General features: G+C 44.1%; 1 protein-coding gene across 1 annotated transcript; it reads left to right on the top strand.

The window, feature by feature from the left end:
- The first annotated feature begins 4,523 nt into the window (after positions 1–4,523).
- ctbp2l (C-terminal binding protein 2, like) lies at positions 4,524–14,142 on the top strand. The gene is made up of 10 exons (XM_057359458.1): positions 4,524–6,750; positions 9,099–9,253; positions 9,344–9,488; positions 9,624–9,830; positions 9,927–10,141; positions 10,209–10,339; positions 10,869–10,996; positions 11,188–11,305; positions 11,399–11,476; positions 11,598–14,142. The coding sequence occupies exons 1-9, from the start codon at positions 5,313–5,315 to the stop codon at positions 11,463–11,465; spliced, it is 2,604 nt and encodes an 867-aa protein (XP_057215441.1). The 5' UTR covers positions 4,524–5,312; the 3' UTR covers positions 11,466–11,476; positions 11,598–14,142.
- The last annotated feature ends 2,453 nt before the right edge of the window (positions 14,143–16,595 follow it).

Here is a 16,595-nt window from a genome sequence, read left to right as displayed (position 1 = left end):
ACAGAATCCTGCTGATGTCACGCAGATCTACAGTGAGGTCCCTCAGAACCACAGTGAGGTCACGCATAACTACAGTGATGTCATGCAGAACCACAGTGATGTTGGGAATCGCAGTGATGTCGCTCATCCTGTTGCGAGGAGAAAACGACACCTGGCGGCTCTGTTAAAGAACAGACGGAGGAGGGAGGTGAGCGATTGGACGGGTCACATGTCTTTCTCTAAGACTCTTCTGAAGTGGCGTGTGATTGGTGAAGGCTACAGCAGTCAGCTGTCCATCGATGAGCAGAAGTATATCTTCAGACTGGGCTTCCGCATGTGGAGTGAAGTTTCACCTCTGGAGTTTCAGGAGGATTTGCATTCACCTCTAGAAGACATTGATATCAGACTGGGCTTTGGTACAGGTCAGTATCTCTCTCACACACAAACGCCAACAAAAATTTCACTAATTCATCTCTGGAAACATTACAGATCATGTACATCATGATGTGACCTGACCACCCTTACAGAAAAGCATAAAACATAAAGCGTGTTATTGTGTGTGTCTCATGTTGCTGCAGGCAGACATCTGGGCTGTTCTCAGAGGTTTGACGGTGCGGGTCATGAGTTCGCTCACGCCTGGTTTCTGGGAGATATTCATTTTGATGATGATGAACATTTCACAGTTCCAAACACCGGCAGCGGGATCAGTCTGCTGAAGGTAATGTGAGCAGAATCAACCTACATTTCTGCAACACTTTACAGTACATGTGAGTGTGTGTTTGTGTTAATGTGGTTTAGTGTTGTGTTGACTGATCTCTGAGTGTGTTGTGTTTCTTTCAGGTCGCAGTTCATGAGATCGGTCATGTTTTGGGACTCCCTCACATCTATCGAGCTGGATCCATTATGCAGCCCAGTTATCTTCCTCAGGACTCGGGCTTTGAGATCGACTGGATGGACAGAAAATCCATTCAGAGTCTGTACGGTAAGACAACAACACACAACAATCTCATTGCATTCAGTAAATGTGTTGGTGACACTGATGTGTGTGTGTTGTTCAGGTGTGTGTCAGGGTCGGTTCAGTGCCGTGTTTGATTGGATCAAGAAAGAGCTGACGCCCTACGGTGAGGTGACCGTTCGTTTTAACACATACTTCATGCGGGACGGCTGGTACTGGCTCTATGAGAACCGGAACAACAGAACCCGGTACGGAGATCCGGTGGCGGTGCCGGTCGGGTGGAACGGGCTGCCTGACAGCGGAGTGGACGCTTACGTTCATGTGTGGAACCGCAAAACAGACGCTGTTTACTTCTTTAAAGGTGAAGAACACATGACTGTATCCCACAATGCACTGTGATGTCGTTGCGTAGCCTAACTGACCGTAGAGATGAACATGAAATACATTATAGACGCTGTAGGGTGTTATCGATGACTGGATTGGTTCATTGATTTATTACATCGCAGGTGTGCAGTACTGGCGCTACGACAGTGAGAACGATCGAGTGTTTGCTAATGATTCTCTCGGACGCTCGTATCCGCGTCTGATCTCTGATGATTTTCCCGGCGTGATCGGACCGGTGGACACGGCTTATTACGACAGGAGAGACGCTCATGTCTACTTCTTTAAAGGCTCACAGGTTTCTGTTCTGTTACAGTTTCTAACACTTTACATCGAGTTTACAGTCGCGAGGATTTATTGTGATCGTGGATGCTGCTGACGTGTAATATTTATTCTCAGGTGTTTAGATTTGACATCCGAACGAACCGCTTGGCTAAATCATCCCCTCAAAAAATCACTGCAGTGTTTCCGGCGGTCGTCCCCGGCGATCATCCGGTCAGTAACGTGGACGTGTCGTACTTCTCGTACACACAGAACAGTGTGTTTCTGCTGAAGGGTGAGCGCTACTGGCAGGTGGTGAACGCTAGAGATCGCAGACGGAAGCCATCGCTGCCTCTGAACGCTCTTCTTCCTCACAGAGACGTCGATCAGCAGTGGTTTGATATCTGTGATGTTCACAGCAGCTCTCTGAGAACAGCACGCAGATGACACAACACTGATCTCAGGTCAGCTCGACACAACACAAAACCTTTATTTGTCAGGGTCATGTGTGTGCCGTACAAAACTGGACAAAAACATTCATTGATACTGTTGGCTTGAATGTGACTCCACATATTTATTATGTTTTTTATATGACTATAACCTCTTTCACAATAAATGTACAGTGTTAAAAATCTCAGTGTTACAATTGTTTTATCAGAGTAAATGTTGTCTGTCACAGATGATGATGAACTTTCTGTCTGTCTGTATTTAGGTGCATTCATTTAGCAGTCGCTTTAATCTAAAGTGAATTACACTGAGAGAGCATTTTAACCTTTTATTTAAACCATATGTGTTTGACATGAACACACACACACAGACACACACACACTCACAATAGTACTGATGTCAGTGTGTCTGTCTTTCAGTATTCTCTTTTATTTCACAGCTCATAGAGATGAAACACACTCACTCGCAGGGTGAAAGTCTCCAAATGAAAATTATTGATTTAAATTTTCTCAAATGTGTCATTCCTGCACTGCGATGATGATGATGTGCGTTCAGCAATAGACGGCTGTTATTGTCCTTTATCATTTTTTATTACACGGCTGTTGGAATGCTTGATTCTGATTGGCCATTCGCGACATTTGCAGGTTCGTTATTTCCAGATAACAACCACTCAAAACGAATAACACACGGTAACCCGGATGCAGCAAATCATTTTTGACAAATTAATTATCAATATGTCTTTTAATAACATGTATGACAACATATTTACAAAAGATTAAACCAAATTGCCTGTTGGTGACGTTTGAACGTCGTTTCTTACGTTAAAACCAAAAGTAAACGGCTTTTCCTCGCGGAAGGTCTGCATTCGGTAAAAAAGCTAATAAAATATTTCAAATTCACGTTTCATGTCCAGTTTTTTTCTCAGGTGGCAAGTAGCCGTGTAATAAGCGGGATAATGCACAAGCAGCCGGCTGTTACGTGATGCCACATTGCTTGAATAAACAGATGTGATTCTTCTGAGGGGCTTCGGTCTGATTAGAATCAGATTCATTCTGATGTTTGTCTTGTGTGAGTTTTTCATGATTCTTCACACCTCATAAGATTCTGATCTGACCAATTCATTGATGATCTGATAGAGCTGAGAATTCACACAGAATTACACGAGCTGAAATATTAACACATCAGAGAACTCACATTTACGCGTGTGGTCATTATGTGACACGCACACAGCGCGCGCGCACTTGCCCGTTCGGCTGGTTTCCGGTTCGGATTCTTCGCGTGATGCTCACGTTTTGCTGCGATGTTTGAAGATTCCCGCGTGCACAAGATAATGAGCTCTGACGTCACCATTAACGGTAACGCCAGCTTTATTCGGGTCTGATTCGCGGCTCAGTGGGTGTGGCTGATGTTTGATGTGTGTGTCCGGATGCCGCCGTACAGCCAAATAAACAAGTGCTGTGATTTTAATCTTGAGGATTTTTCTGAGATCTTTCATGTTCAGCTTTTAAAAATGACGTTTGTCTCATTTGATTTATTCAGCCTCTCTTCACATGTTCTGAGGCACAGTAGCGCATGCAAACATTACAAATCACATCACATGACTGTCAGATTTATGTGAATGTTGGATATTTAGGATTTTAAAGGAATCTTTTGTGTCTTTTTTTGTCATCATCTCTTTGAACACAGTTTTTGTGTGTTGCTCTTCACTGCCCTCTGCTGGTCACTCTGTTTGTCTGTGTTTGTTGGTGGCTGTTGTTGGTGTGTGTGTGTGATGTCATATGTTTATAGTTGCTGTGTGCCTGTGTCTTTACACTGACTTAACTTTGGTGATTCTTTGGGAGTACACTTGTTTTCTGGTGTGAAATATTTTTTTGGGGGGGGTCAGAATCAGGTCTGTGTGGTTATTGTGGCTGTATATGAACACAGTACACATCTCTGCTATGTTCTTGTTTAAATGTGTGTGTGTGTGATGTGCAGGTGTTGTGAGGTGTGATGCTCCCTGCAGGCTGGTCATCAGTGTCAGACGTGTGTGTGTTATAAAGATCATATTAAACAGATAACAGATTAACACAATATAAAATCTCTTTCATTTGAGATATCATTATGAACACAAATGAGTTGTGAGTGAGTTTCATTACAGGAGGAAACACTCATCAGGTCTGATTCACATCTCGACCGTAAGTCTGTTTTAGCCTCTTCTCATCTCATATCATCTGTTGCTCCATCTCACCTCGCAGTGAACAGTGAGAATTTGTGTGTGTGTGTGTGTTAAACTTAAACAACTGCTCAGACATTAAACAGATAACAGACAAGTGTTTGTGAAGCATCATTCGTTGAAGCGGTAAGAATGTTTTCTGGACAGGGAAGTGACATCACATAGTGAACTCCACACACACACACACACACACACGCACACACACACGCACACACACACGCACGCACACACACACACACACACACACACACACACACACACACACACACTAGTTTGCGTAGCTATCTTTATGAGGACATACATTGACGCAATGCAATCTCTAGCCCGTCACCCTAACCATCAGAACTACATGCCTGACCCTAACCCTGACCCTAAACCTAATTGTAACTTAAACCCTAAAACCAAGTCTTCACCCTCAAACAGCCCTTTAAAGGGGTCTCTGGAAGTGAGGACCGGCTAAAATGTCCTCACTTTACTCTCCTTGTCCTCACACCGCTGGTCTACAACTCAAACCGGTCCTCACAAATATAGATGTACAAGTACACACACACACACACACACACTCTCACACAAACAAACAGACACACACACACACACACACACACACACACACACACAGATGTACAGGGCTGCTGGTGATGTCTGATTTGAAGAATGTTTGTTTGTCATCATCTGATGCTGTTGCGCTTCACTCCAGTGGTCATGATGCTTTTCAGTTGGTGTTTGTGCGATGTGTTGTGCTCATCAGACTCGCTTATGTTTCCAGGTCTGAATTATTCAGCGCTTTCCTGCCCGTATGAAGTCACATGATAGCGTGACCCGGAGTGAAGCACAGAAAAATGTCTGTCAGAGATCAGGTGAAACGTGAACACCCCTCACACACCTTCACATGACACACGAGACGTGAAACCCGACACGCTCCAGCCTCCTCTCGCTCCTCTCGTCTTACCTGCGTTCAGGAGCCGTTTGTCTTTCAGTCTGCGCTGGTTCTCCATCACGCTCAGGTGTGTTTAAGACGTCGTGTTTCTGCTCAGTTCTCTCCGGCCCACAGATCACCGTCTCTTCAGCGACGTCATGGCCGTACGAGGCACCATCCCTCCTCCGGATTATTACCCATTCGACATCGCTCTGTCTGCGCAGCCGCCTGAAGATCTGCAGGGCTTTTACAAGGGCAGCACACACATGCTGAGCAGATCAGGATCTCATTATGGGCTGGCAACAGGAGGGGTCAGGTCCGCGTGGGATCAAGGGCAAGCCAGAGCGACTACTCCAGGTCCTGTGGCCGGTCCTCCCCCCCCTCCGCCTCCTCCTCCCCCGCCCTCGGCTCATGAGATCAGCCGCTTGTACAGGGATTCTCTGGCTGTCAAGATAATTTCAGATAATCAGCGTGCTCGCAGTAGAGCCGCCTCGCCCGCCTGCTTCGGCATCGAGTCCGCCCCGTCCAGGTATCTGGCCGAGACGGGTCATTCTGCATACGGCGACGTCAACGGCCTCCCCCTGGAGTCCTGTCAGCCGCCCTCCACCTGTATAGTGATGGACCCCACGGCTCCGGTCATGGATGGGAATCTCTCCCGAGGGACTCCGGCTTACGGCTCCATGGCGACGCAGAGGATGCCCTACGACCCCGCTTACGACCCCAACTTGTCGATGGCGCCAGGTGCGGGGACGATGCCGGTCCACCACCCTTCGGCGGCTGTTTCGGCAGACCCGAAGAGAAGCGTGGATCCAGGGTTCCTGGCTCTCCTGCGCTCGGAGGGACTGTCGGAGAGCACCATTACTCTGCTCCTGCAGCAGGGCTTTGACTCTACTGGCATGCTGGCTGTGATGGAAGACCACGACATCCGCTCGGTGGTGCCCAACTTGGGACAGGCGCGCATGCTGTCTCGACTGGTCCTCAGCTGTAAGACGGGCACGAGCAGTGGCGCCGCCGTCCTGAGGGGTCGCTCTAACAGCTTCAGCCACCGCAGCGACCTGTACGTGCAGCCTCAGGCCCTCAGCGTGGACGGTCACCCGGTGCAGCAGCCGCCCACTGCCCTGCAGTCCGCCTCTCTGAGAATGGGCGAGTTTCTGGGCCGCCGGCCGTGCAGCGCTCCTTCTCAGCATCTGCTGGAAACCGCCACGTACCCGACGGCGCGTCCGCTCGGGGGACTTCCCGTCAGTCCTGGCGGTTACGGTGGGGGGTTGCCGCAGACGCGCCCCCTCTCCATGTACACCAACTCCCACACTGGCCTCGCCGCGTCCGCTCAACAGCAGCCCGTGGCGCCCAAGACCTTCTCTGGCACCTACACGCCCATGGAGCTGATGAAGCGTCCTGTGAATCTTCCTCCTCTGTCTCCAGCTCACAGTCCTCATCACAGTCCTCAGTTACTGCGGAACGGAGGCGCTCCTGTGGAGGCTGGCGTTCTTCAGGTCTCTTCTGCCCTGCAGACTCACACCCTCAATCCAAACAACATGCTGAGCCGTCGAACCGGACCGCCCGTCATTGTGTCCACCATGGCTTCTCCTGACACAAGTAAAGTTCTTTTATTCTGTCATCACCTCAGATCTCCACTAGATTCACTCTCTTGTGTTGGATTTCTGGGTTATATTCTTCACTCTCTTCCTTCTTTACAGTATGGAGTCTGTTTTAATGTTTTATTTGACACTTTACATAAAACATTTGAAAGTCCTGAATGTTTGCAGTAAATGTTGACGTTGGTCCTGTAAAGTGGATTTGTTGAAGCGTTCTGATTTTAGATCAAGAGGGTGTTTATGTTTTGACATGTCCTGAAGGGATTCAACCGCTGTGATCCTGAAAACCTCAAACAGACTTTAGAAACCTTTCTACACACACACACATTTTTCATAAGTGCTTATTCTCTTACAAACAGCGGTCTCAGAATCTCAATGTATTAAATAATATTTCACATTTAAATGAATCATAAACTATTTACTGTTACTTTATGAAGAAGTCTGTTTATCCTGTTTGAGTATTAAAGGGGCAGTTCACCCAAAAATGAATATTATTTATTCATCATGTCGTGTCAACCCTGTATGAGTTTCTTTCTTCTTCATAACACAAAAGAAGATATTTTGAAGAATGTTGATAATCAAACAACACTGAACTCCATTGACTTCCATTGTATGAACACAAAACCACTGAGACATTTCTCGAAATATCTTCTTTTGGTTCCACTGAAGAAAGACTCGCACACAGGTTTATAAACACATGAGGATGAATAAATGATGACAGAAGTTTAGATGTTTGGCTTAAGGCTGCGGTAAAAGTTTGCGTGTGTCTGTGTGTGTGTGTGTGCAGTATAATCAGAGTCTTTAAGCCTAAAATCTCATTAGGCTTCATAAGAGTCTCCCGAGACTCTCACTTTGTCTCTCTCAGGTTGTGTAGTTCTGTGATAAGAGTGTGTGACAGTTGTGAACACAACCTGTCTGTGTAAATGAATAAAAGCTGAACATTGATTGACAGAGAGATCACAGAGCAGTTCTGTATCCAACCAGAACATCTCACAAGTTCTTGTGTTCCTCCGTTTGTCTCTAAATTCTGTTTGACACTGAAATATTGGTTCCAGATTTCAGACATGTTGAAGTGTGTGTGTGTGTGTGCACGCATTTGAAGCTGCTTACACTGTGTCTGCAGTGCATTATGGGTTGTAAAGACGTATGGAAATGTTAATTACATTATGAGCTGCCAGAGGGCTCTGTTAAACTCTGTATGTGTTCAGTACGTGTCCTGTGTGTGTGTGTGTGTGTGTGTGTGTGCGCGTGTGTGTGTGTGTGCGCGTGTGTGTAAAATGTAAAAGAGCAGACAGTTGTGTGTGATTGTTAGGGTTAGGGAATATGATATACAGTTTGTACAGTATAAAAACCATTGTGTCTATGGAATGTCCCCATAAAACATTGGAAACCCAACGTGTGTGTGTGTGTGCGTGTGGTTATGTAACAAGTGTTGTTCTATCAGTGATATTTAGGCTGTGTATGTGTGAATAGTTAATGTCTGTGGATTGTTAGGTTTCATGTAGATGTTTAGATGTTTAGATGTTTGTGTAATAAACACACAGAGGTGTCAGTGATAAAATATAAATAATTCATTCTCTGCAAATGAAAATATCAACACACACTCTTCTGCATTCATTAAGATTTCTGTCTCATTGTGAACGTGTGTTTTCCTAAGCTGATTAAAATGATTGTTATATTCACGTTTCTTAAAAAGTGTGTAAGTTTTCAAGCAGGTCACACACACACACAAACACAGTGACTCTGATTGGCTGTTTTTATCAGCACTTCCTGTGTGATGTCACTGTTACTAAATTAATCTGCTGTAAAATCCCATTAAGAGCTTTTGTAGGATGAGTATTTGTGCATGTGTGTGTGGGAAGGGTAAACCCTACGGTACGGGGACAAAATGTCCCCACAAAGATGGCAATATCCAAAACCCTTGTCCTTGTGGGGACATTTTTTGGTCCCCATGAGGAAACAAGCTTATAAATCATACAGAATGAACTTTTGTGAAAATGTAAAAGAGCAGACAGTTGTGTGTGATTGTTAGGGTTAGGGAATATGATACACAGTTTGTACAGTATAAAAACCATTGTGTCTATGGAATGTCCCCATAAAACATGGAAACCCAACATGTGTGTGTGTGTGTGCCTGTGCATGTCATGTTCAAACAGATGCAATATAAGATTATGATGATGCGTTATGTTAGAGAAAATCCATTGTACATGTTTCAGATGATGTTTGTCTTGAAATTGCAGATGTTGATGACTTTTGTCTAATATGTTTTAGTGTGTAATTGTTGTGAATGTAATTTCTGATTGATGTGTGTGTGTGTGTGTGTGTGTGTGTGTGTGTGTGTGTGTGAAGGTAATAGATCTCAGATCATGAACGGTCCTCTTCATCCTCGTCCTCTGGTGGCTCTGTTAGATGGTCGGGACTGTACGGTGGAGATGCCCATCCTGAAAGATCTCGCCACTGTCGCCTTCTGTGACGCACAATCCACACAAGAGATTCACGAGAAGGTAAACACACACACACACACACACACAGCTGTGTTTTCATTAGGTTTGTGTGCGTGTGTTCATTGGATTTATGTGTGTGTTGTGTTGTAGGTGTTAAATGAGGCTGTTGGTGCGCTGATGTATCACACGATCACTCTGACACGAGAAGATCTGGAGAAGTTTAAAGCGCTCAGAATCGTCATACGGATCGGCAGCGGATACGATAACATCGACATCAAAGCTGCAGGAGAGCTCGGTACAAACCCACAAATACACACGCACGCACGCACGCACGCACGCACGCACGCACGCACGCACACACACACACACACACACACACAAACTCTCTTTGACTAACCTGTTCCTTTCCATTATTTGTGTGTGTGTTCAGGTATCGCGGTGTGTAACATTCCGTCGGCAGCAGTGGAGGAGAGTGCAGATTCCACTCTGTGTCACGTGTTGAATTTGTACCGGAGGAACACGTGGTTGTATCAGGCGCTGCGGGAGGGCACACGTGTGCAGAGCGTCGAGCACATCCGTGAGGTGGCGTCAGGAGCCGCTCGTATCCGTGGAGAAACACTCGGACTCATCGGCTTCGGTTAGACACACACATGAACGCTCTCAGGCCTGTGTGTGTGTGTGTCAGTGGTCTGAATTCATGTCAACACTGTTGTCTGGTTGTGTGTTTCTGAAGGTCGCACGGGTCAGGCTGTGGCTGTGAGAGCTAAAGTGTTCGGCTTCAATGTGATCTTCTATGACCCGTATCTACAGGACGGTCTGGAGAGATCTCTGGGTGTTCAGCGTGTGTACACACTGCAGGATCTGCTGTATCAGAGCGATTGTGTGTCTCTGCACTGTAACCTGAACGAACACAATCATCATCTCATCAATGACTTCACCATCAAACAGGTACACAACACACAAACACATGGATGCATGCGTTGGAGAAACACAGTCATGTGTGTGTGTGTGTTAGATGCGTCAGGGGGCGTTCCTGGTGAACACAGCGCGGGGGGGTCTGGTGGATGAGAAAGCTCTCACTCAAGCTCTGAAAGAGGGACGAATACGAGGAGCTGCTCTCGATGTGCACGAGATCGAACCCTTCAGGTGACTTACACACAAACGCACGCACACACACATGTTGGGTTTCCATGTTTTATGGGGACATTCCATAGACACAATGGTGTTTATACTGTACAAACTGTATCTCATATTCCCTCCCCCTAACCCTAACAATCACACACAACTGTCTGCTCTTTTACATTTTCACAAAAGTTCATTCTGTATGATTTATAAGCTTGTTTCCTCATGGGGTCCAAAACATGTCCCCACAAGGACAAGGGTTTTGGATATTGCCATCTTTGTGGGGACATTTTGTCCCCATACTGTGGGGTTTACCCTTCACACACACTCACATGCACACTCGCACACACACGCATGCAAGTACACTCACACACAGTCACACGCACACAAACACGCGCACACACACACACACACACACATTTTTTAAGTAATACTCCAGTCTGTACATCATGTGTGATGTTCTGCATGAAGGAGAACTCTGTTGTGCAGTGTAGGTTAGATGTGATGAGGTGATGTCTGTTCTTCTGAACCCTTTCTGTCTGTCTGTGTGTAGTTTTTCTCAGGGAGCTTTGAAAGACGCTCCTAATCTGATCTGTACTCCACACACGGCCTGGTACAGTGAACAAGCGTCTCTAGAGATGAGAGAAGCAGCAGCCACAGAGATACGCCGAGCCATCACAGGTAAACCACACCACACACAACGGCTCCTGAAGCTCAGCTGCAGCACAAACACTCGTGTGCTCAACACAAACTCATCTCATGAACAGCTTCAATGCACTGCAAACGGCTCTCATTGGATAAATGTCCATGTAAACAGCACACACACAGATGAGTTGATGATCTGCAGATGATGCTGTACTCTATCCTCTCAGGTCGTATTCCAGACAGTCTGAGGAACTGTGTGAATAAAGAGTTCTTCATCACCTCGGGCACATGGGGCGTCATCGAGCAGCAGGGGGTTCATCCTGAACTCAACGGAGCTTCATACAGGTGCAACACACACATACACAAAATGTCCTGTTGACATGATCATGTGACATGAGTTTAACTCCAAGCCCCGGCCCCCCTGCTTTTCTTACTCAGCCAAGTCAACCAATCACTACAAGCCATCACTACCGGCTTCGCCCCCCAAGACAAACTCAATGCTTGAATGAAGAGCAGGTAAACCCTAAAAGACTGCTGACGTCTGTCTTTCTGCATCTCTCTCTCTCTGGCTTCAGCCTCATTAGCTTCATTACCTACCGACTGTATTTCCATGTTTGACCTTTGACCTCTGCTGTAGGTGATTGGTCAGTGTGGCATCACAACGGGTGTGGTGGGTCTGGTGTCAGGCGGGCTGTCAGAAGCCCACTCACAGACGCACTTACCAAACACACCAAGACCAGAGAAGATGAGACAGAGCAACACACACACACACACACACACACACACACACACACGCACACACACACACACACACACACACACACAGAGGGAATTGATGTTTTTAATGTGCACAGAAGCTCCGCCCCTCCTCCTCAGAGACAAAACATTGATTAACACAAAAACTTTATTTTACATTTCTTATTACAGTCTGTGATTAGAGCGTTTCATCGGACGCACATGCCTGGATTGTAGTTAACTTCTGGTCTGTTTGTTTATCGGTCTGGCTAGTGTCTAATAATATAACTATTTATATTTAATTTAATTTATGTTAATATTCATTTATATTATTATTTTATTGTATAATAATTTGATTAAATAAACGATTTGTTGAATGGGTCCTGTAGTTTGGTCGCATTAAAGAAACCATATGGTTCACTGATCTAGCGGTTGAGCTTGGTATCGCAGTCTAAATTCTAAATATTGGAGAAACGAGTTTAGTCAAGTAATGGTTCTTCTCAGTTGCGTAACTTTGTTTTGAAAAGTGGTGGGGACAAAGACGACACAAACAATACTTTAGTAAATTGTTTCTGTAATAACTCGTTGGGAATATTCATGGGGGTCACAAGCGCGAAACATGTAGGTGACTCATCCTCCAGAAAACAGTATAAAAACTGCGCTGCTATATCGACAGCTTCAGTGGTGTAACGTTAGTGTGAAAGACGCATGACGAATAATATTGACACTGCCGTGATGCAGGTTCGAATCTGCTGAACTCACTATTCTAAATTTTCACATATCAGATCTGCTTCCATTTGTTGACATGAAGTAGGTAACACATGTTTTACGCTCTACGCCACTGGGGCAGTTTATTTACGCGTGCCTTTCTTACATTTTGTCTATTCCAATCGGAAATTGATGGGCGGAGTTAGTATAAATAGCCTCTGCTTACAAAGTTTTTATTCTGACGCATTTCTGAGTGCAACGAAATCAAAGCCACTAGAAGGCAAGCCTGCAACCTTTAGCCAACATAGCGTAACGGCTAATGCTAACGCCCTGGCTTCAGCGGAACGCAGGAAAGGAGACCAGATGCTAGTTTTTTTAATGGGTGTCAATGGGTTTTGTTAGCCGTTACGGGTTCTCCAATTGTAAGTATTACAGACCCTCCCATCCCCCTATAATAATAGTATCTCTGACGGAATATCGACTGTGAAAAATATTGGGTGGGGCTTGTGTTTTTCCTTCCTTCCGATCTGATTGGATGTATAAAAACAGGCGTTACATGTGGAAATGAAAATAGCAGCAGACTGACAGTAGAAGGGGAGGAGTTTATGGCTCTGCCCTGCCCAAGCCGTCTAACTGACGTCATCTGAGACGAATAGCCACTAGAGGGCAGAAGTGCATTTTCAGATTTTGATTAAAGATTTTAAGGACATGTGAATTTAAAAAAGTGATTGGCCCACACTGATTAGCTATTTATAACAAACGCTGCAATATTCCATGAAATAATAGGAATTGCTGTTTTCATTTCACCGGGACTTTAAGGGCAGTCCACGAACGCACGCATGTGCAGTCACGTTTGTTTATGTTGTTGCTTTGAAACCGTCTGTACAAATAAGAATATTTATAGCGATTGACCACCAGCAAGTGATCATTGATGGAGTGAAATGAAATATTGTTTATGTGTATGTGTATGTGTGTGTTTGTCAAGCAATGATTGTGTGTTGAACAGGTGCACAGAATAAGAACAGCAGATGAAGGTTGTTTCATATTTGATATTCTGCGAGTTTGTGGTTTTGTCTTCATTCTGCTAAATGACTCAGGAACATCACATTTCTCATTTTCTATACCCTGCTTTTGTGTTTTAAAGAGGAGAAAAGTCAAATGTGTTATTTTTATAAAGCAACATCATAATATTTCAAGAAGAACTGAACATTTGAAAACAAGTCTTTTTGATTTTTTTCTATCGATAAATGTTCTTATTTAACCACGCAGCGCTGCTCAGCTGGTGTGTATTAGGTCTGTATTAAAGATGATGTGAAACACACACAGGTTGTGTTACATTGTGCTCAGAAAGCGATAACTACACAAGGTATAATGTTTATGAACATTTATTGTTCTCTAGATGAATGTGTTTTGTGATGACATTCATTGTGTTTTTTTGTGCTCTGAATTACAGTCCTATGTAGTTCCTCTTTACACATTTTAATGTTTGAGGACATTTTTGTTTGACTTCTGTATGTTGTAGTATTGTGTTGAGTTGAGTCTTAACACAGAACTAGTTGAGAAGCGCTGCTGTGTGAAACTCATTTCTTCCGTTTATTTTGATGAGATTGTGTGTTTGTCTAACAGAAAGGGAGAAACTGACACAAGCAGAAGCGTGAGGTTGTTTTATTGTGATTGTATCTGTTTCTGGTACAAACTGACCATTTAGTGTTTAGCACAATTCAATTAAAACATGCAGTTCTGACATTCTATCTCTGTCTTTTATATACATTTTTTATAATACGCATTTTAGCACCCCCATTTACCCCGGTAGTAGGCTATTCTCTGCTAAAATATTGTAGCATTTTTTTGTTATTAGACCTTATAAAGGGTTTCATTCATACGCTAACACATTAAAACTGTAATATGAAAAAGATCGTATAATTAATTACATTACAGAGCACGTTGTGGTTTAACATAGGGGTGCTTATGATTTACCCCATGAATGAGGCTCGGTTCCCTAAAAGACGTCAAAACAAGATTAGTGAGTAGTTTGATTTGAAATGATAAATCTAAGTTAAGTAAAATAAAGCTAACTTGCTAAGTAAAAATAGTTGGAATTGCTCTGTAAACATAAATCTGACACCCCCAAAATGAGTCATACCATTGTCATCGCATGAGCGCGCTTATGAGGCTATGCGGGAAATACCACGCGCGCCGTTTTAATGAGAGAAACTAAGTATTTGACAGGCTTTTTCTTAATTTTCTAACATACATATGTTTGATTTTATTATATGTAAGTGTTTAATTGAGGTGAAATGGTTATTATAATGTTTACATATTTTGACCTGACAATGTGTAATTCGCACGTTATATTGAATTGAGCTAAAAGCCTTTAATGGCATTGTAAAGTTCTGCTTTAAACGACACGAGCAGCGCTGATCCTGAAGTTGTTTATTAAACATAAAACAGAATAATACAAGGTTCTATCTGACATTTTGGTCAAAATTTAGTTATTCGCATACTGTATTCTTACTTGTTAACTTATTTACATTATGCCATGTTTGTTTCTTAAACGTGTACATTTTTGGGACTTTTCTAAAGAAAACAAAACGGTTTTATCAACAAAATGTAATTATAATTTGGTTCTTTGCTTTCTCCTCAGTGACAGTGGGAAATATCTGAGGAAACGATAAACAATGTTTAAAAGAAACCTCAAGGTTGATACTCTTATCAAGGGCACGAACTACAGTATTTTTTTTAGGTTTTGTTCAGGAGGTTATTTTTATATTTGTAGACACAGCACTAGCTAACAGCGCTAGCTACATAATTCTTATTTTTAAATACACCCTCATGATGCGATTAATCCCTTAAATTGTACAATATTAAAGGTCAAATAGAGAGCACTTTTCCACCATCGCGCCGAATCGTTCTCGTTGCTTAATCGTTCCACTCCGTGCCGATCCATGCCAGCCGTACCAATGGTTTCATTTTCCACCGCAGGGCTGATAACGGAAAATTTTAGAACGTAAACACAAACTCGTCACGCGCTGCCTCGGTAACACAAGAGACTGAGCTATAACGGCTCTGCGTGCATTCATTAGCACGATTCCGAGCCGAGAAGTTTGTAATCGTGTCGTGTCGAACCAGGCTCACGTGGAAACAACTGTAACCGTTTCAGACTGTGCTTGGAACGATTCGGCGCGATGGTGGAAAAGCGCTCATGTCAACCGTCTTAATTACAACAATAAACATTATGATGTTATTTCAGGCATACTCAACTCTAGAAAGTAATTTTACCCGTCCCACCTTCTGTCGAATAACGTCTAGGTCAGATTACAGTATCTGCTGTCTGTCTAAACCAGGGGTCACCAACTAGCGGACTCCGGTCTGAATGCGGACCGCGAGATGCGTCCGTTCGGACCTCAAAGCCTTTTGACATAAATAAATAAATGAACGCCTAACATTATTTTCTAATGCAATCAAATGTATAGCAGGCACATCAAGGTCCGCTCAGTAGCAGTTTGGGTCCTACGGCGCCACGGACAGTTAACACATGCGCACTGTTGCCACGTTCAGACGCTGATGAGTGAACAGACAGACTCGCTGCAGCGCGCAGACAGATGTAACTGTCAGTGACTGAAAAACAATGTCCTTTTCAAAAGTTAGAAAAGTTGACGCTGAAAACCATGTTTTCCTAGATTAATTTATTCTTCCTGCATCGACATGCACGAGGCCGGTTTGTCTCATTTGCTCGGAGTCTGTTGCGGTTATCAAAAGTGGAAATCTTAAACTGCATTATGAAATTAGACAGAGACACTTGAAGAAACTTACCCGCAGCAGTCCGAGGAAAGGACACGGAAAATATATGAGCTCAAAGCCCAGTAGGAGCGATCTACACGGGTCCTCCTCCCTCACTTACCGCCCAACAACCAGCATATGAATGTTCCCTAAGAATACAGCGGATCTTAGGAAAACATAACAAGCCCTTTACTGATGGGGAAATAGTAAAAGAGTGCATGGAGCCTGCGTGTGAAACACGTTTAGAAGGAAAATAAACGTTTCACACGCAGCCGTGGTGTTTGTCACGTTCACCTGATCTTCAGCTGTTTTCTCTGACTGCATCATATGCATACAATACACATTCTTCATATATTACATGCCATTGTGCTGTCTCTTGTACAACTGCAGTGTTTCAAAGACGACTGCTTTA

This window comes from Triplophysa rosa, linkage group LG18 (assembly GCF_024868665.1).
Source record: "Triplophysa rosa linkage group LG18, Trosa_1v2, whole genome shotgun sequence".
NCBI classification, from domain to species: Eukaryota; Metazoa; Chordata; class Actinopteri; order Cypriniformes; family Nemacheilidae; genus Triplophysa; species Triplophysa rosa.
The sequence above is the reverse complement of the archived record's forward strand: the minus strand, read 5'-3'. Positions and strand labels throughout refer to the sequence as shown.